Source organism: Bos grunniens, chromosome 9, assembly GCF_055505025.1.
Source record: "Bos grunniens cultivar Pamir isolate PY7600 chromosome 9, Bosgru_T2T1.0, whole genome shotgun sequence".
Classification (NCBI taxonomy): domain Eukaryota; kingdom Metazoa; phylum Chordata; class Mammalia; order Artiodactyla; family Bovidae; genus Bos; species Bos grunniens.
In genome coordinates, this window is record NC_141173.1 from 70,334,899 (window position 1) to 70,356,811 (window position 21,913).

Here is a 21,913-nt window from a genome sequence, read left to right on the forward strand (position 1 = left end):
GAGAAAAGAAAAGTATATCCTCGATTACCTTTAGGATATACTTTCATATTTACTTTTCTCAACCATTATTTCTGAGGCCGCAGCAATCAATTTATGAGTTCACTGAGCTTCATTTTTTAAAATATAACAAGACCATGCGTAATGAACAGTTGGCCGCACGGCGAGGGCTGCGGGGCTCAGATGAGCGGGGGTGGTTTGAACTGAAATGGTGGGGGTGGGGGAGCAGCGACAATGCCTTTGGCCCCACACCTCTCTGTAGGCCCACTCTGTCCCCCTCAGAGCCTCTCGGAAGCTCTGTGGGGACAGCAGAGCAGAATGACTTGCCCCATTTTACAGTGGAGGAATAGTTCTTTTTGCTCAGGATTCAGTGTTTGAATTTGTGCTCTGTTTCTTTGTTTTTATTGTATGCCCAGAGTAATGGCCAAGGATGACCGTAAATTGTCAATTTTCTCTTGATTTTGTTTTAACGGTCAACCATCTCATCTTCACGTTTTGTTTAGCCTGGAAATGCTCTGTTTGACCCAGCAGCATTGCTGGAGTAATAGCCATTAGACTCAGTCCACAGTTTTTCTCAGGGCTTACAAGCCAAATACATTGTCCTGTGCATCTGGATTTCCTTGGTCAGACTTTGAAAATTAGGTTTTGGGAGCCATGAAAGAAAGATAACAGAAACAGTTTACCCTACTTTCTGTGTTGGCTAGTTGAATCATTAGATGGAACATTTTTTAGCATGAAACACACTCCACATGATCATACCAAAAGCATTTGCTTTAAGATTGGGCAGTTAGCTGAGTTAAACAGAGCTAGGTTTTGAATCCTTTTAAAAAATCTGATTTCTTTCAACCTGTGTGTGATATTTCAAGTATTTATGGTGCTCTTAAGACTTCCCAGGCGGTGTTAGTGATGAAGAACCCACCTGCCAACGCCGGAGACAATGTAGGGTTCATTAGGGTCGGGAAGATCCCTGGGAGGGGGGGATGGCAGCCCACTCCAGTATTCTTGCTTGGAGAATCCCATGGACAGAGGAGTCTGTCAGGCTACAGTCCATAGGGTCGTAAAGAGTCAGACACGACGGAAGCAACTTGGCATGCACGGTGCTCTTGATCATATTGTAGTTAAGCTTAGGTTTTGTCCCTCTCACTAAGCCTAACAACTGGTTATTTACATCAAGCCTGAAACAGAATGAAGCAGAATCACTGGTTAGTGGCATAGCTGATGTTTTCCTATAAAATAATAGAAATGTTCTGAAACCCAAGCTTACATTTTGAAGCATTAGCAGGGTTGTAAAAATCTGATTTTCTTTACCATTATACCTCATGGGTTGAAATAAGCAATTCCTTGAAGACCAGCCATAGTAATTTTTGTGTATGTCAGAATTGAGAAGTATAATTTGATCATAGTAGATGCTCTAGAAACAAGAGATGAGCAGATTCCACGGCATGCCCTGCAGGAGCCTCCGTGGTCCCTCCCGCACACATTCTCAGCCTCATCCTTCTCCATCTCTGTCTCCTCCTCTGTCACCACCTACAAGACTGCATTCTGAAGTTTCCCTTATTTATTAATACATAATAACTTCTACCTCTACTCAGTTGCAGGTTTCCTGAAGGCAGGGTCCATGCCCGTGACTGTGTGGCCAGAGAGCTGAAAGGAAAGAAAGAGGAGATCAAGGGGGGAAGAAGGAAGGAAGATGGAAGGAAAGGATTCACTGCATTCACCAACACCCATTGTTGTTGTTTAGTTGCTAAGTCGTGGCCGACTCCTTTGCAGTTCCATGGACTGTAGCCCGTCAGGGTCCTCTGTCCATAGAATTTTCGAGGCCAGAATACTGGAGTGGGTTGCCATTTCTTTTTGCAGGGGATCTTCCCAACCCAGGGATCAAAGCCATGTCTTCTGAATTGGCAGGTGGATTCTTTACTGCTGAGCCACCAGTGAAGCCCCAAAATCCATTATTTAGTCTAAAAGTTAAAAAAAAAATAAAAATAAAAATTTCAATCTGCTAGCGAAACCTTCTGAATCTTTGTTTTCCAGTCAACCAGTTGTTAAATGATACAGTATTTCTCATACATATACCTTCATTTCTCCAGGACAAGGCTGCAACAGGGAATTGTGGAGAATCTGCTGGGGGGTGGGTGTCGTGTATCAACTCATCTTTCTGATTTCAAGTGGGAGCTGTGGATTGCCATCACTACTACGTGGTATTGGTAGGCATTTTATGTAGCTCTTGTATCTCCATGTTCTTGCTTGAAATAATGAAAGAACAGCACTTGTTTTACCTCATGAGATTTCTTTGAGGACCAAATAAAAGAATGTTCCTGAAAGCACTTTGGAAAGGGTGAAGTGTTCCCTAAATAGATGGAAGGATATATTCTTGCTATTGCTGTTAGTGACCTGGTACCTTGGGGTTTTTCTCAGCCTGTGGAAGCTCTTGATCTGGGTGTATCCTTTTTGCTTATAAAAGAGGTGAAGTGATATCTATAGTTATGATTTATTTCACCAATTAGATTGATGGCAACATTTATGCCGCTGATTACATTGGTGAACATTACCTTCAAAACAGGAAAGTGACCTTTATTTCTGCTTGAATCTGCTGCTACCCTGGAAGATCAGCCTAGGAAAGAAAAGTATAGTTTATCATGAGCAGATGTATTGGTCAAACACATGAAAATTAATTCTAGTTAGTTGTACCTTTAAGTTTTATGTGGTGTAGTTGCTCAGTCGTGTCCGACTCTTTGTGACCCCACGGACTGTAGCCACCAGACTCCTCTGTACATGGAATTCTCCACGCAAGAATACTGGAGTGGGTTGCCATTCCCTTCTCCAGGGGATCTGCCCAGCCCAGGGATCAAACCTGTATCTCCTGCATTGCAGGCAGATTCCTTACCCTCTGAGCCTCCAGGAAAGCCCTAAATAAAAGAATGAATAACATAAACATAATAATTTTAAGTTTCAAAGCAGTGCTCATTTTCTAGCCTTCTTGTCTCTCTGCCAGATAAGAGCATGATTATTTGAAAATTTATGCTCCGTACATGTCTGAAACATGTTCATTTCTTCTTTGCCATGAGAATCACTTTCCAATGATAGCCAAAGAAGTTTCGACTTCTTTGCACCAGGACTTGGGTTTGGAAGGTCTGCTTCTTTATCACTGCTCGAACTGCACTCCACAATCAGCTTTGTACAAAATGACATAGAGTGGTCCTGAGCAGACCATCAGGGGGTATAGGGAACTCCTTATATTTCCACCTGAGCAAATACAGGAATCAAAATTCAGGAGGAAACAACCACAGTTTCTATTTAATAGAGAGCAATTTATGATACGGAACAGCAGATAGACACCTACAGACAACACAAGGCAAAACAAGTGAGCAAACAAACCACGGAGAGCAGAGTGCCCCTTGGAAATAGATTTCAACAACAGAGTGATGATAATCACCTGTCAATCAAGTACCGGGTAGCAGTTTAGTTTGCAGTCTTTGAACATATTGGTGCAAATGATATGTGTCTGATACACTGAAGAGGAGAATGAGAATGATTTGGGTTTATTCATGCTCAGAAACTACCCCAGTTTCTTTCTCTGGAAATTATTTTCAAATTTTGATATTGAGCACGAGAGAAAAAAACATGATTCAGAAAGAGAGCACTTGAGACTCTGAAGCCTGCAGCTGGGAGAGAGCACAGATATCATAGTTGAGACGTGACTCTTAGAAGAGCTGAGGGAGTCATCCTTACTACTCACTTCATGCTAATTGCAAAGAGTGACAGGGCACCAGTCTATTCAGCGAGTTCACATGTGGAATAAACCCCTCAATAGTCCCTCATCGTGGGGAGGAAATTGTTCTCATTAGTATTTTATTAATTGAAGTAGAATTTACATACAGAAAAATTCACTTTTGTGTGTGTATAGTTCTATGAGTTTTGATCAACACATAGAGTCATTTAACCACCACCAGTCAACAGTGGAAGCGTTGCTTTACCCTTCATATGTTCTCGGGCCCCTTTGTAACTCCTGTCCTCATCCCCAGCCCCTGGAAACCACTGGTCTGTTTCACTACTGATGGTTTTCCCTTTCTCAGAATGTCATAAAGATGAGATCAGGCAGTATGCAGCCTTTTGACTCTGGCCTCTTTTCACTTAGCAGTAATGCACCTTAGATTCATCTGTGCTGTGGCATGTATCAGTGTTCATTCCTTTGTTTTGCTGAGTACTAGTCCATTGGGTGGATATACCACAGCTTATTGATCCATTCACCAGTTGAAGGTATTTCAGTTGTTTCTAGTTTGGGGCATTTGTGAATAAAGCTACGATAAACATTCATGTATAGATTTTCATGTGAGCATAAGCTTTCATATCACTTGTTTTCAATTCTAGCGAGGAATGAGATTGCAGGGTTGCGTGGTAAGAGTATGGCCAACTTTCATAAGATAAACTTTTATTTGAAATTTGCAAAGTTTTTACAAGCTGACTATGCCATTTTTGCATTCCCACTAGCAACAGGAGTTCCACTTGCTTCAAATCCTTACCAACACTTGATATTGTTTATCTTTTAAGTTTTAATTTTAGTGGATGAGTGGTAGTATCTCACTGTGACTTTAATTTGCATTTTCCTAATGGCTAATAATGTTGCGTATCTTTTCATATGTTTATTCGCCATCTGTATATCACTTGGAAAGTAACATTTCAATTCTTTTGGGTCATTTTTTATTTTATTTTGTCTTACTAAGTTGTTGGAATTTTTTTTGTATTCTGAATGCACTTTCTTTATATATGTATTATGTATATATATTTTGCAAATATATGTACTTTCTCCTAGGCTGTGGTTTGCTTTTTTTGCCTTAACAGTGTTTTACGAAAAGCAAAAGTTTTACATTTTGATGATGTCCAATTTATCCTTTTTAGGGAATACGTTGTGGTTTTCATCTCCTGGTTAAAAATCTTTGCCTAATCTGAGGTCACTGAGAAGTTCTATATTTTCTTCTAGACAAGTTAGCTCTTACAGTAAGTCTGCTATCCATTTTGAGTTCATTTTTATATATAGTATGAGATAAGGTTTGAGGTTCTTTTTTTACATAGATGATCATTCTAAACACCGTTTCTTAAAAAGATTATTCTCTCTGTGTTGAACTGTCTTGGTGCCTTTGTTGAAAATCAGTTGGCCACATGTTTGTAAATCTATTTCTGGGTTGTGTTTTATTTCATTGATCGATATGGTTGTCTTTAGGCCAATACCACATTGTCTCTATTTCTGTAGCTTTATATGAATCTTAAAATCAGGTAGTATAAGTTTTCCAACTTTGTTCTTTTTTACAAAATTGTTTCTGCTGTTCTAGTTTCTTTACATATTCATATACATTTTAGAACTCCTCAATTTCTATGAAAAGGGCTGGTGGGGTTTGGATTGCAGAACTCTGTAGTTTTTGCATTTACAGAGCAGTTGATGGAGAATTGACCTCTGAAAGATAGTGAATCTTTTGAAAAATGAGTATAGTTTAATCTCTCTATCTAGGTCTTATTTCATTTCTTTCAGGAAATTTTGCAGTTATTAGCATTTAGGTGTTACATACACTTTGTTGAATTGTCCCTAACTATTTATGCTATTAAAAATGATATTTTTGAATTTCAGTTTCTAGTTGTTATGACTAATATATATAAGTTGACTTTAAAAACATCTTTTAAAGATATCTTGCTGTTATTAATTTCTTATTTGACACCATTGTACTGACCACATGCACTGGATGAATTCAGTAAATTAAAATTTGTTGAGACTTATTTTATGACTCAGAATATGATGTCCTTTTATAACTGTTTTCTGTACATCAGAGAAGAATGTGTTTGTTGCTATTGTTGGGTGAAGTGTTCTATAATTATCCATGGGTAGTTAGGTGGATTTGGTTACTAGCATTCAAGTCTTCTCTGTTTCTGGTGAATTTTTCCCTCCTTGTTCTGTCAACTATAGAAGTGGTCTTGAAATCTCAAACTGTAATTGTGGATTATCTGTTACACTTTTAGTTCTGTTGGTTTTTGCTTCAGGTACTCTGAGGCTCTTGTTATTAGGTGCATACACATTTATGATTTTTATACCCTGTTGATAAACTTGACTCTACTATAATTATAAAATGTCCCTCTTTATGGCAGATAATATCCTTCTTTTTTTTCTGACATCTGCCTTGTCTGGTATCGATTCTCTAGCTTTCTTTTGATGAGTGTTAGTGTGGTACATCCTTTTCCATCCTTTTACCTTTAACCTTTCTGTTTCTGTATATTTGAAGTAAATTTTTTGTTGACATCATAGCTGATTCATGTTTTCTTATCCAAATGAACAATCTCTGACTTTCTCCTGGTATATTTAGAGCATCTTCTGTTGTATATGATTATCAATATGGGTGAGTTTAAATCATCCATTTTGCGTATTGTTTTCTACTTGTCTCCTTTGCTCTTTGTTCCTCTTTCTTCTCTTCTACTATGTTGCTGCTGCTAAGTCGCTTCAGTCGTGTCCGACTCTGTGCGACCCCAAAGACAGCAGCCCACCAGGCTCCGCCGACCCTGGGACTCTCCAGGCAGGAACACTGGAGTGGGTTGCCATTTCCTTCTCCAATTCATGAAAGTGAAAAGTGAAAGTGAAGTCGCTCAGTCGTGTCCGACTCTTCGCGACCCCATGGACTGCAGCCCACCAGGCTCCTCCGTCCATGGGATTTTCCAGGCAAGAGTACTGGAGTGGGGTGCCACTGCCTTCTCCGTTTACTGTGTTATTTTATATTAAAAAGCATTAGGATTTCATCTTAGGTTCATTATTAGTTTATTAGTTATACTTTTTTATTTTTACTTTAGTAGTTGCTCTTGGGTTTTAAAACATACATCCTTAAGATGGTTTGCCTTCAAGTAATATTATTTCTTCTTATCACATTTAACATAAGCACCTTATGACAATTATTTCCATTTCCCTCTTGGCCTTTGTCCTATTGTTACCATATACTTTATTTCTATGTATTATATAAACTCCATTTAAAATAGTTATGTCTTTTAAGGAGATTAAGAATGAGAGAAAGCTTTTTATTTTTATCTGTATATGTACAGGTTTTAGTTCTCATCTTTGAATAGATCCAAATTTCCATCTGGTCGCATTTCCCTCCTGCCTTAAGTTTTTCCTTTAACACTTCTTCTAGTGCTAGTTGGCTGATGATGGATTAATTTAGCATTTACATGTCTGAAAAAGTCTTTCACCCTCACTTTTAAAAGATAATGCGTCCAGATAAAGAATTCTGGGGTTCCTTTTCCCGTTCTTTTAGTAAAGATGTTGTACTAATGTCTTTTGGCTTGCATTGTTCCTGATGTGTGGATCTGCTATCATTCTTGTCTTTGTTCCTCTGTATAATGTGTCCTTTTTGCTTTGGCTGCTTTTATGATTTTCTTTTAATATTGGTTTTCAGCAGTTTGATCATCATGTTACTTGGTGTGATTTTCTTCACATTTCTTGTACTTGATATTTTCTGAGCTTCTTGATTTTAAGGTTATGGTTTTTATTGCATTTCAAACATTTGGCCCATTATTTCTCTCTATATATATTAGAAGGCGATGGCACCCCACTCCAGTACTCTTGCCTGGAAGATCTTCATGGACAGAGGAGCCTGGTAGGCTGCAGTCCATGGGGTCACTAGGAGTTGGACACGACTGAAGGGACTTAATATATATATTACATATATTTCTTTATACAGGTGTGTATTTTGCACTCCCCTTTCTCTTTCCTTATTAAATTGGCCCACAGTGGCGTTTAATTCCTATTTCTTCACTCTCTGTAATGTGTCCCTTTGTTTCCTGCATTTACCACAGTTCAGGTCCTCATTGTTTCTCTTTTTGTCTGTTGCAAGAACTTGTCTTTATTTTGCCCCTCTCCAGTCCTTCTTCTATATTCCTCACGGTCTATCACAGTGAGTTTTCTGAAGTGTGCTAACCCTTCAGTGGTTGCCTGTTGCCTGTAGAATGCACTTAGACTCCACAGCATGGTCCGTAGAGCCCCTCATCCCTCCCTGCTCGGTAGCCTTTTCCCTGTAGCACCCCCACCCCACGGATGGCACTCTGAACTCTTTATGGCAGTACCACGGAAGTGCCTCCAGTTCCCCAAGTGCATCGTGCATTTCCATCTATGTACACACTCATGCCTTTGTTACGAGACCTTCCTGCCTCCCTTACCTTGTGCCTATAAATGCCTCCTCATCAAATTCACATACCTCCTCTGTGAAGCATAATAACCTTGTCATCCCTTTCCAACTCCTTTGGACCTTGAACACGCTCTATTGTCTTGAGGTCATTGTTTATTAGTCATCCTCTAGGCCGACTTATGTGTGGGTAGAGACTGTATTGTATTTCTTGTTAAATACTTAGTAATGGCACGTAGCAAGCACTTAGTAAGGTGTTTGAGTAGATTGGTGATTGGTATTTAGTAGGTATTGAGACCATTCTTCTTAAAATAAATTGAACTAAAATTTAAACATAAAACATGTATAAAAAGCACTAATACAATAATTACATTTTGAGAGCCTACTATGTTACAGGCACGATGTTAGGCACATTCCATACCTCACCTCTTGTGTTTACAGCAGCGGTACAAGGAGTAATATCCTCATGAGGGGCCCACTCATGGGAAATTTAAGTTTGGAGAGATTATGAACAAGGCTGTGCAGGTAGAAAATGGCAGAATTGGAATGCAAACTCACGTGTATGTCATACTTTTCCCTTCTTACATGCATATGAGGAGTTCTGCCACGTCACTGATAGTTCTATCGTATTATCTAGGTTTCCAGTAAGAGAGTTACAGCAGAAATTGTGTAGAGAACAGTGTGGATCATAGTATGGACTCAGAAAACTGATGTTACAGACAAAAAAGAAGTCTATCTAAAAGCCTATTGTGTATGTCTGGAAAGAGTTCTTTGGTGGACTGGCCTACAAACATCCAGTGCTTATAACTTGTCTCATCTGTCATATGGCCATGTGACAGGCAGTCTTGAGGTAACAAGTCATAGAAATCTTCCCAAGCCATGGGATGTGGAGTTTCCTACAGAGAGGGGTAAAGATGCTTTAGGCGGTGACTTGGGGAACAGTAGAGGGAAGGAAAGACTCTGGAGGTGCCAGCTGTGCTAACAAAAGATTCAAGAGGCTCAGAAGCCTTAGTCATCATGACAGCTTTGGCTGGGGCCACATGCCTCCACCCAGTCAGCTGCAGGTCACTGCCTGTTGGACCTTATCTCCTCTTAGGTTCCCCTCAAGGCGACCACTGATTTTTAGCCTAATTGCAGCTCACCCCCACCCCTCCAATTTAAAAATGTTGAGTGTAGTGGTTGAGCGTAAAAATGGAGTGTTGTGGTCTCCAGAAGCTGCAGGGGTTGTCCTTTTGTACATAAATATCATGATTTTAAAATTTATTCTGTACTACTGAATTCAGAATAAAATTTACAAAGGCATGGTTCTTTCCACTTTGGCCTTTATATTCTAGAAAATAGTTAAACTGTGGTTTTGGTGTTTTAATTCTAAAATTTTCTGCTGTGTGCTGGGGGTGCAGAGCTTTGGCACTTGACAAAAGAAGGGGAGCTTCTGTTACAGCAGCTCTGTTTTCCATGTTGGCACACAAGGGTCTGAAGACAGTGTCAGTGTAAGTGTGCACTTGGGGACAACTCTTGACCTGTCCCTCATCTCAGAAGAGTTGCAGGTGGTGTGCAAGGAAGCCAAGTATACCACCTCAACCTTTTGAATAGCCTGTGGATCTATACTTAGTGTTTCTTTTAGTCTAGGTAGGTGAAAGAAAAGGTAAGCTCAGCTAATAAAAAGAAGTTTGCTTCTAAAGAGGATACATTATGCTGCAAATTGAAACAAATTAGAACTTTTAATGTAGTTGCATTCTCTCCCTTAGGTCTTACATGATGTTGTAATGAAGATTTTTTGGGTTCTTTAAAAAAAAAAAATCTATTAGCATGACTTATTCTTGTCGTGACTAACAGGCACCTAGATTTTGGCAGTGGATGGAGGGTAGCAGTGCTTTCTGGAGCCCTTCATGTGATATCAGTTAAGGAATTATTGGGTCAATGCACACATAAAAACAGCTGACCCACATTAATACTGACCTTAAATTATCCCAGTAGATATAATTGCTACTCTCCTTGCTGCCACAAAAGAGGTCACTTATTTTCTTTTTCATAATCACAAATATAAATTTTATTTAAGTGCTGACTTGTTACCAGAATTTAAAAAACTAAATCTTGGGTATATACCATGGACTAATGGTGTTACAGCTCTTATGGAGAGTGGAATTGCTTACTTCAAGTTTATTGAAAAGTTTCTTAAGTCTGTTCTTTTAGGGAAAGTATTGTGTTTGGTGGACTTGATAGCATTTCTCATTTCCTTCCCTTTATATTTTTAGAATTTTCCTGAGAAGTCAATTAAAGATATTCTGGGGAGGATTTCTAAAAAAAAGAAAAGAAAAAAAAAACAGTGTCAAAGACAAAGATTAATCTGTCATTTAAAATAGGTATGATAGTAAATAACCTAGGTAAAACCAGAAAGAATATTTTTGTTGAGAGGTTGGTGGTAATATATTTTACGTGTACTTTTGTTGAAAAATGGTGGTGGTGGTGTTTAGTCTCTAATCATGTCCAACTCTTTTGCAACCCCATGGACTGTAGCCCGCCAGCCTCCTCTGTCAAGGGGATTTCCCAGGCAGGAATACTGGAATGGGTTGCCATTTCCTTCTCCAGGAGATCTTACCAACTCAGAGATCAAACCTTCGTCTCCCACATTGAAGGTGGATTCTTTACTGCTGAGCCACCAGGGAAGCCCCTTTGTTGGAATATCAAATGATAAATCGTATAGACATTGAACTTCCATTGTTAACTAGGCTTCAGGGAAAATGAATGCAGTCATTTATCCTAGAGGTCTCTGTGGGAGACAGATACCTTTTTTCAAGTAGTAGGCAGAAAAAGAACATAGCATAACTTTATTCCTAAAATGCCTCTTCTGATTAATCTGAATTAAGAACCTACAAGTGAAAACACAAATAAGGTCTCAGTGGAATGAAGATACACATTTCTTGAATCACTGTATGTTTAACAGGGCTCTATGATGAGCCTTCTGATAGCCTCTTCCCTGGGCTAATGTTGATAGTCTGAGGATGCTTTGTGGAAATCCTAGGTGAGCCAGGGATCCAGGACAGATCTGGAAGATTCATTTATAAATGTATTTTTGTCAATTGGTTAATTAGTTTGTTATTGTAGATTGTTAATATTTGACTGGATATTTTGGCAGACTGACCAGGTTCATCAAGTGGAGAGGGTGGTGATTTTTCATATGGATATTTGGATTAATGGAGTTCTCTGCACTCAATTTAAATTTAATATTAAGTTTAAATTTCTGGCCACTGTGTGCTATCCTTATTGGAAAATAGGAACATTTAAAAAGTTTTGCTACTGCCTGCGAGGACTTTAATCAACTATTCTCTTGACTGACAGATATTTATTGAACTTTTATTGCATTCAATAAACTGTGCCGTGGAGTAGCAGAGCCAAGAGATAACAGAAAAGTAGGGCATGGTTTCTGCACTCAAGATGTGTCTTTAGCAGAGCAGATAACTGAATCAGTAGTTGGTGAATAAATACATTGATAAGTAATGCTCATAATTTGTAATGAAATTTTAAAAGGAAGACCAGTGAGACTTAGTTTTGTCTGTCTCCTGTATCACCATAGGCTGAAATAGCCAGGTATATAGTAAGTGCTTTATGCACCCTTGTTGAATGAATGACCAAGCAACCATGTATTATACATGCAGTCAGAGTATTGTAATCCAGTGGAAGTTCATCCCTTCTGTCTGGGTTAGCCAAGGAAGGCTTTGTAAAGTAGGGGATTTAGTTACTGAGACAGGCAGGACTGCCTAGAGAAAAGGGATTGTGAAGACGTTCCTGAGGAGATGCTGCAAGCTAACAGTGGAAGTGTGGCAGGGGTGGGTGGTCACCAAAGACAGATCTTGACAAGCCTTGGATGGCACATTCCAATTTTCCTGTAGAGACAATGGAGTGTGAAAAGGATGTTTTAGAAATAGGAATCTAGAGGTGTTATACTAGATGCATTGAAGAGGGGAGAAGTTGTAAAAAGCCCATGGATAAGACTTGGTGATGAAGTGGATTGATGAGGAAAAGGGAGAAGTTAAAGATGGTGACATTCTTGTTTGAGCTTGGTTGACTTGGATAATGTAATAGTAAAAGCATAAACGAAAAAAGGAAAATCAGAAGGGAAAATTAATGTTTTATGGGAAGATTTTTCTGTTTTAAATTTCTTAATGTTTAAAATAAAAGGGACACTTCATTGTGGGCTGAGAAAAATCACAGCCAGCACAAATCTTTTTGACCTGAGAGGCATCTTGGAAACTGAGTTATGATTAGACTCCAGTCCAACCCTGTTATCTTATTGATGATGTATCAGTATGTGATGAGTGATGTTGTCTTATAGCCACCTGGGGTCAGAAAGAGCCCCAGAAATGCAGTCTCTGGCTTAGATGCAGAGCACAAACAGGTTGGCAGATGTGGAGAGTCATTTACAATGTATTGAAGGGTACTTAAGAAGTACTCCTTCACTTGAAGTTTGGTTTTGTCTTAAATTTGAAGAGCCACTATAAAATAGTTCCAGGTAACACACCTGGAGGTATCTATACAGTATAAACATTGTGTTATAAGACTGGTAGAATCCTTTAAATATTAGGCAATGTACTCATTCATTCTTACTAATAAAAACAGTCTTCTTATTGTTGTTCAGTCGCTCAGTCGTGTCCGACTCTTTGCAACCTCATGGACTGCAGCACACCAGGCTTCCATGTCCTTTACCATCTCCTGGAGCTTACTCAAACTCATGTCCATTGAGTCAGTGATGCCATCCAACCATCTCATCCTCTGTTGTCCCCTTCTTCTCCTGCCTTCAATCTTTCCCAGCAACAGGGTCTTTTCTCATGAGTCAGCTCTGTGCATCAAGTGGCCAAAGTTTTGGAGTTTCAGCTTCAGTATCAGTCCTTCCAGTGAATATTCAGGATTGATTTCCTTTAGGATTGACTGGTTTGATCACCTTGCTGTCCAAGGAACTCTCAAGAGTCTTCTCTAGCCCCACAGTTCTTGCTCCCAAATGTGGTATTAATAGTGCCACATTAATAATAATTTCTTTATCTTTCTTTTAATAATTTGACATATTTATGTTTAATAACTTCTGTGTGGATATCACTGAGTTGAAATTTACTCAATTCTAAGCGTATTTTACACTGCAAATATTCTATCTAGGAATTTTTTTAGCATAGCTCTGGAGTGCCGTATTTTCACTTTTGAGGAGGCAGCAGTTGCTAAGGCCCTCACTGGTAGTGTGTCCAGATGGACCTGTAACCCATCTCTCTTCTGCTTGGATGTTGCTAGGAATGATGGTATCAGCATAATTGGCCTTGGACATGTGTTAAGTAGAAGTGGTGGGGCTCAGAAGGAGGGTTTAGGTGCCAGTTCTCACTTTTGGCATATATGCTTTTGTATTCCAACCTATTACATGTGAGGATAGAAAATAACGTGCATCTTCCTGCTCACACCCTTTGTGTCTGCCTGACCCAGACCCAAGGTTGTAAGTATAACATTGGGCTTTTGGCTTCTGGAGGTCATGGCTGTTATTCCAAAAACTGAGCTGACATTTACTGTGTGAGGATTCTAATTACTTCTTTTTTTTCCAGCTTTATTGAGATATAATTGACATATAACATTATATAAGTTTAAAGTGTTCAGTGGTGATGGTTTGATAACATATCTATGTATCTATAAATAAAATGAAATGTTTTCTACAACAAGATTAGTTAACACATCTTTCACTTCACATAATTATAGTTTTGTTTTTATGTTGAGAACAATTCTCATAGCATGTTTCAAGTTTAGGATACAGTATTGTTGTCTATAGTCACAATGTTGCACATTAGATCCTCAGAATTATTCATCTTATACTTGAAAGTTTGTTCCCTTTGACCAACATATTTCCCTGCCTCACTCCCCCGCTGGAGTGAGGGGCAACCTCCATTCTGCTTTCTGTTTCTGTAAGTTCTGTGTTTTTTGATTCCATAGGTAAGTGAGGTCATGCAGTATTTGTCCTTCTCTGACTTATTTCACTTAACATAAGACCTCAAGGTTTATCCATGTCACAAATGGCAGGATTTCTTTCTTTTTAATAGATATACACCATGTTTTCTTTATCTGTTCAACTGTTGATGGCCACTGAGCTTGTTTCCATTTCTCGCTATCGTGAAATACGTTACAATGAACATGGGAGCGCAGATGGCTCTTTGAGATAGTGACTTCACTTTCTTCAGATACTTGCCCAGAAGTGGGATTGCTGGAGCATATGATAATTACATGTTTAATTTTTTAAGGAATCCTCATACTGTTTTCCATAATAACTGCATCAGTGTAACATTTTTACCAGTAGTACACAAGGGTTCCCTTTTCTCTACGTCCTCACCAGCATTTATTTTCTACTTTTTTCATAATAACCATTCTGACATGGGTGAAGTGGTACCTCCCTGTCGTTTTGATTTTCCTTTCCCGATGATTAGTGATTTGAAAGTACACCTTTTCCTGTTCTTGTTGGCCATTTGCATGTCTTCGTTGGAAAAATATTCAGATTCTCTGCCCACTTTTTAATAGGATTGTTTGTATTTTTGTCATGAAGTTTTGAATATGAAATCAGGTGATTTGCAAGTATTTTCTCATATTCTGTGTTGTCTCTTCATTTTGTTGATCTCTTCTTTTGTTGTGCACAAGCTTTTTAGTTTGCTTTAGTCCCACTTGTTGATTTCTTCTTTTGTCACTTGTTCTTCTGATATCATATTCAAAAATGATCATTGCTAAAACCAGTGTCAAGGAGCTTTTCTCCTGTATTTTCTTCTAGGAGTGTTATGGTTTCAAGTCTTACACTTAAGTCCTAAATTCATTTTGAGTTAATGTTTGTCAATGATGTAAGATAGGGGTCAAATTTCTTTTTTTTTTTTTTGCATGTGGATATCCAGGTTTTCCAACACTACTTATTAAAGAGACTGTCCTTTTCCCATTATGTATTCTTGTATTATTGTCATTGTCAAATATTAGTTGACCGTATATATGTAAGTTTATTTCTGGGCTCTTAACTCCATCCCATTGGTCTGTTTTTATGCCACTACCATACTATTTTGAAATCAGGAAGTGTGATGTTTCCAGCTTTGTTCTTTCTCATGATTGCTTTGGCCATTTGGGATCTTTTGTGTTTTCATATGGATTTTAGAATTTTTTTAAAATTTCTGTAAATAAATGCCATTGTAATTTTGATAAAGATTGCATTGAATCTAGATGGCTTTTGGTAGTAAGGACATATTAACGATATTCATTCTTCCAATCCATATATATGGGATATTTTTTTCCATTTATTTGTGTCTTCATTTTCTTTGATCAGAGTCTTACAGGTTTTTAGTATATAGATATTTCACTTCCTTGGTTAAATTTATTCCTTAATATTTCATTGTTTCTGATGCTATTTTAAATGGTATTATTTTTAAAATTTCTTTTTCAGATAGTTTGTTGTTCTGTATAGAAATGCAGCTGATTCTTGTATGTTGATTTTATATCTTCAAACTTTACTGAATTCACTTATTAGGTCTAACAATTTTTAGTATTTTCTGTACACAAGATTATGCTGTCAGCAAACAGAGGGGTTTTTCTTTCTGATATGGATGTCTTTTTTTTTCTTTTTCTTGCCTGATTGCTCTTGCTTGTTCTTCTATTACTGTGTGGAATAAGAGTGGTGAGGGTAGGCACTCTTGCCTTGTTTCTGATTTTGGAGGGAAAGCGTTCAAACTTGCACCATTGAATGTGGTGGGTTTGTCATATATGGCCTTTATTATGCTGAGGTGTGTTCCTCCATGGGCTTCCCAGGTGGCGCTAGTGGTAAAGAGCCCTGCCTGCCAGTGTAGGAGCCGTTAAAAAAAACCGCGGGGTTCAATCCCTTGGTTGGGAAGATCCCCTGGAGGAGGGCAAGGCAACCCACTGCAGTGTTCTTGCCTAGAGAATCCCACGGACAGAGGAGCCTGGCAGGCTATAGTCCATTGGATCACAAAGAGTCGGGCGTCACTGAAGCAGCTTGGCATGCACGTACATGTTCCTCCATATCAAGTTTGTTGAGAGTTTTTGTCACGAAGGGATGTTGAATTTTGTCGTGTGTGTGTGTGTGTGTGTGTGTGTGTGTTTTTACCATACATTGAAGTGATTATGTGATTTTTAACCTTCAGGTTGTTAATGTGGCATATCACATTGATGTATTTGCATATGTTGAGCCACTTTTATATCTCAGGGATAAATATCCCTTGATTGTGGTGTATGATCCTTTTAACATACTGTTGAATTTGGTTTGCTAGTATTTTGTTGTGGAGAAGGCAATGGCACCCCACTCCAGTCCTCTTACCTGGAAAATCCCATGGACGGAGGAGCCTGGTGGGCTGCAGTCCATGGGGTTGCTAAGAGTTGAACATGACTGAGTGACTTCACTTTCACTTTTCACTTTCATGCATTGGAGAAGGAAATGACAACCCACTCCAGTGTTCTTGCCTGGAGAATCCCAGGGACGGCAGAGCCTGGTGGACTGCCGTCTATGGGATCGCACAGAGTCGGACACAACTGAGCGACTTAGCAGCAGCAGCAGAAGTATTTTGTTGAGTTTTTTGCATCCAAATTCATGAGGGTATTTGCCTGCCCTTTTTTTTTCCCTTATAGTATCCTTTATGTGACTTTGGTATCAGGGTAATGTTGATCTCATAAAAGAGTTTGGGAGTGTTATATCCTCTTTAGTTTTTTTTTTTTTTTCTTTCTGGAAGGGTTTGAGAATTGTTATTAATTCTTCTTCTTTAAATGTTTGGTAAAATTTAGCCATAAACCCAGACTGTCCTGGGCTTTTCTTTGTTGAAGGCTTTTGATTACTGATGTAATCTTAAATTTGTTATTGGTCTGTGGAAAGTTGTATGTTTCTAGGTTGTCTGATTTGTGGCCTATAATTGTTCATAGTAGTCTCTTGTGACATTTTTTTTTTAAATTTCTGTGGTATCAGTTACAATGTTTCTGATTTCTTTTATAGTTTTTAATTCTCTTTATCTTGGTAAGTCTATTTAAAGGTCTGTTCTTTTTTGTTTTATCTTTTCAAAAAGACAACCCTCTGTTCCATTGATCTTTTCTATTGTTTTTCTATTCTCTATTTCATTTATTTCTGCTCTGATTTTAATGTTCTTTCTGCTAACTTTGGGCTTAGTTTGTTCTTATTTTTCTAGTTCCTTGAGATATTAAGTTAGGTCGATTACTTGAGATTATTCTTTTTTCTTAATGCAGGCATTTATTACCATAAACTTCCCTTTTAGCTCTGCTTTTGCTGGATGATAAGGTTTGGTACATTGTGTTTCCATTTTTGTTTGTTTCAAAATATATGTTTTAAATTTCTCTTTTGATTTCATCTTTGATTCACTGGTTGTTCATGAGTGTTTGTTTAAATTCTACATATTTGTGAATTTTCCAGTTTTCCTCTTGCTATTGATGTCTAGGTTTATTCCACTATAGTTAGAAAAGATACTTGGTTTGATTTCAGTTTTTAAACATTTGCTGAGACTTGTTTTGGACCTAACAGTCTATCCTGGAGAACGTTTCGTATGTACTTGAGAAGAATGTATATTCTGGTGCTGTTGGATGGAATGTTCTTTATATGTCTCTTGGGTCCATTAGGCCTCAAGTATAGCTCAAGTCCAATGTTTTCTTTTTTTTTCCCAATGTTTTCTTATTGATATTCCGTCTGAATGATCTATCCATTGTTGAAAGTAGAGTACTAAACCCCCCTACTATTATTACATTGATGTCTATCACTCCCTTGAGATCTGTTAGCATTTACCTAATGTACTTACTTCTCCCTGTAAAGTGTCTGCCTGCAATGCTAGAGACCTGGGTTCGATCCCTGGGTTGGGAAGATCCTCTGGAGAAGGAAATGGCAACCCGCTCCAGTACTCTTGCCTGGGAAATCCCATGGACGGAGGAGTGTAGTAGGCTACAGTCCATGGGGTCGCAAAGAGTCGGACACGACACGACTGAGCCACTTCACTCACTTCACTCACTCGCGTAAGGGACTTAGGTGCTTAGAAGTCTTTGCCGCTGTCACTCATCTGCCTTCCTGGGTCCACAGTTCAATGGAAGGAAATAAAGGACTGAATGGGCCTGAGAGGTGAGCCTCTAGTTTTTTTCTTTTACTCAGTTAAGGGAGACAGGAAAGAGAATGAGTGTGAAATGCGCAGCATTCGACCAGATGAGAGCCAGCTCTTTTACAGAAATATGAGAAGATAATTAAACCTTGATCATCACTAGCAGGGAAGCAAAATGACCATAAAATACTAACATCTAGTAATTTACTGTCATAATCCTAATTCTTCTGTAAGAGTTTCCTATTTTTTAAATTGTAGTGATCTGAAATTAAAAAGAATACTAATTTAACATGCTTATTTTAAACTAGTTCCTAGCAGTAGTAACCACCTTTGTCTTCATGGGAGTGCTGAGACTTTGTTAACAGCTGTCCAGGCCAAGTATTATAAAATCACTGATCCTGTGTGCTTAGTTAATTAGGAAATCTCAGTTACCTAACATTTGATAGTGGTGAAGTACGAACAGATACATCTTGCTGGCGATTTCACATGTCTAAGTCTCCCGGTGGTGGGTACATGGACTTTGTAGTAATGATCAGCCTTGGATGAAAGAAAAACAAAAATCCCATGTAGAACTGGGGAACTTCCAGCTTTGCTAGGTAAGGTATTTTTAGATTGGGGCTAATGAACTGCTTTTCAGCCTGAAGTCTTCAGGGACAGGCAGTCTGCAAGTACCAAATGAAAAGCCAAGCCAGTATTCTTGAATGTATAGATCCAGTTTGCCAGATTGAAGGGCGCTTGCTCTTTGTAACTAACTGAACTAGCTGGCCCCTGCATGCCGAGTTTCTATGGCAATGTGATCTCAGTGACCTCTCTTCTCTGTTGTGGAATGTAGGTGATAAGAATGGAGGTGAGCCTGATGATGCTGAACTGGTAAGGCTCAGTAAGAGGCTGGTGGAGAATGCAGTGCTCAAGGCTGTCCAGCAGTATCTGGAAGAAACACAGAACAAAAACAAGCCAGGGGATGGGAGCTCTGTGAAAACTGAAGAGGCTGATAGGAATGGCACTGACAGTGACAACAGGAAATGAGACCCAAATGCAGGCAGGACCCCGCTGCTCCATGAGAAGCACCCCTGCCTTCCTCTGCCAAGTCAGTGGACTAATTTGCATTGTGCTGTCTAAGTGTCCTGTCCAGTCCGTGAAGATTGCCTAATACTTTTCATGATTGATGTCTTTGCATTTCTGAAGCACAACAGAAGAGGAATGGAGAACTGGGACTATCAAAGGAAATCAATTTACGAAGGAAGAATGGCCCTGGTTTCACTTGCCCTCAGCCATGGCTGAGGGAGAGGGGACTTTGGGTTATGCCTTGTGGACTCGAATTAAAGGCCATGGAAGAGGCCTTGACGTAAATGGAATACTGCCATTTCAATTGCTTAGCAGGGCATTTGACTACCTTATCTGAGGCCAAAACACACAGAGCTAACAAGTGCTACGCTTAAAATGATCACTGTTGACATTATTGCCCATAAGTTGGTCCACAGGTTTTCATGTCTGTCCTTTGTGTGTTGTTGCTATGCATTATTTACAGTAAATTTGATTCTTGTAAATGATATATTTTGGTGAAATGCAACCTTTTCTATAAAATGTGGGCAGCATTTTAAAGGTTTCTTTTTAACCTTCTTTTGATAAGTCAGTGTGCCATATTTAGTGTTTTTCATTGGCATTTGTACGTGAAATGTATCATATAATTTTTTTCCCATAGGCCCGAAACCTATTGGAATCCAGGACTTAATTAATGAAGCTTTGCGTCGAGAGAGGATGGGTCTGCAATCCAAAGTGAAGGAGATAAAAGCACTTTTATTAAAGCCTGAGATTCAGGCCAAAATCAGGAGGGAGCTCTTTGAAGGAAGATTCATTAACAACAGTAATCAAGGAAACGATGTGGATTTCAGTGCAACTTTGACATAAACTCTACATTGTTATCATGGTACTAGAGTTTATGATATCTTTCCAGCTCATTAAATAGCTCTTTGGTGAATACCAAAGAAGTGTTCTGATAGTTTGCACAACAGCAAACCAATATTTGGTAAGGAATGAACAATTTCTTTCCAAAGAAAACTGAATTCTGCACTGTTATTTTTAAGCTAAACTTTTGTGTTTTAGAATGTTTATCTCTGTAATATCAAGATTCATTTTATAGAAAAGACTTCTTAATTAGCTGTTGTGAGATGTTCCTTGAGTCCTCACAGATAAAATATACAGACTGTGAAAAATCATTTACTAAAAAAAACACAAAATAAAACCCAGTATTTTAAGGGTTATTTGTTTCCTGTTAACATGACTTTTGTTGTTGTTCAGTCAAAAGAAGCATTGTTCATGTGTATCTATATCTAGTGTTACTTTTAATGAGACTGAATGTTTATTGATCACTAGTACTTGAATGAACATTTATAAATGTAATTATTGCAGTCACTGGTTAAGAATGTTTTATAATTTCCATATGTATTATTTTTCAATGATTGAAATGTAGTTTGCTTTTTCATTTCTTACTGAATGTTTGGGGTTTTTATTTTCTACTTTTCTGAAGATAAGCTAGCCCATGTCTTATTGTATCCCTTATAATCTGAATTTGCTTGCACTGGTTCATTTTTAAAGAATATTCTTGAAAATTTTCCTTCCCATATGATAATCACTGGTAACAGCTTTTTCTATGATCATTGTAAAATTGCTGCTACTAACAGATCATGCTGGAGGAGGAAATTATTAGAGATCAAATATGTAATCATTTCAAAGATAAAATCCAATTTACTCATGGATTTTTGCTATTTTTTCACTGGGTAAATTATATTACATTTATTTATAAGTGAGTTTATGCATTTTCATGCCTCTTAATAAATGTATTGTTTTCCCTTGTTGCCTTTCTTCATTTATTTTTTTTCTTCTTAGAATCTGAATATAGTGAAGTCAGAAATAGGGGCTCTGATAGTTTCAGTGTTTTTTAAGACTATTTTGTATTAGATATAGTTGGATAACAATGTTGTGATAGTTTCATGTGTACAGTAAAGTAATTCAGTTGTATATATCCATGTGCCTATTCTGTTTCAAATTCTTTTCTCACTTCAGTTCAGTTCAGTCGCTCAGTCGTGTCCGACTCTGCGACCCCATGAATCGCAGCACGCCAGGCCTCCCTGTCCGTAGGTTGTTACATAACATTGAGCAGCATTCCCTGTGCTATACAGTAGGTCCTTGTTTAGTGTTTCTTAACTTTTGTGTTCTTATCCTGTTTGCTAAGATAGCACAGTTGTCAGAGCACCTTTAACCTTAGACTTTTAAATCACTCCAAATCAGTCAGCTTCACAGAGAATATCAACAGAACATTAAAGGCAAAGAAAATCTCAGTAGCATCTCATAAACTGCTCACAGCGTGTCACTCCAGCAATGTCAGTAGCAGAGATAAGAGAGCATGTGCATCCAGATGTGGAGACCTGGGTGCTGCTTCCCATGAGCCTCTCCGAGGGTGGAGGTTTTATTGTATGTAGACGACTTCCTTGAGTTAACCCTTGAGGTGGGAAGCAAAGATATTTGGGAGCTTGCCTTGTTCTTGCCTGGAAAATCCCACGGACGGAGGAGCCTGGTGGGCTGCAGTCCATGGGGTCGCTGAGGGTCGGACACGACTGAGCGACTTCACTTTCACTTTTCACTTTCATATATTGGAGAAGGAAATGGCAACCC

The 21,913-nt window shown here is 38.5% G+C and overlaps 1 protein-coding gene across 10 annotated transcripts in view; it reads left to right on the forward strand.

Annotated features, from left to right (window-relative positions):
• Positions 1-21,095, forward strand: part of AKAP7 (A-kinase anchoring protein 7) — a 123,252-nt gene extending 102,157 nt beyond the window's left edge. For 6 of the 10 annotated variants that reach the window (XR_015132394.1, XM_086316534.1, XM_086316532.1 and 3 more), the window contains one exon: positions 19,074-21,095. Coding sequence is in view for 8 of the 10 variants with exons in the window: in XM_086316534.1 (XP_086172660.1) it covers positions 19,074-19,267 (194 nt within the window). In the remaining 2 variants the exon portion in view is untranslated. Of the gene's footprint in view, positions 1-1,589; positions 2,000-19,073 lie in introns of those variants that run through there. The other 4 variants (XR_015132395.1, XM_086316536.1, XM_086316539.1 and 1 more) reach the window with 2 other exon arrangements.
• Positions 21,096-21,913: the final 818 nt, after the last annotated feature.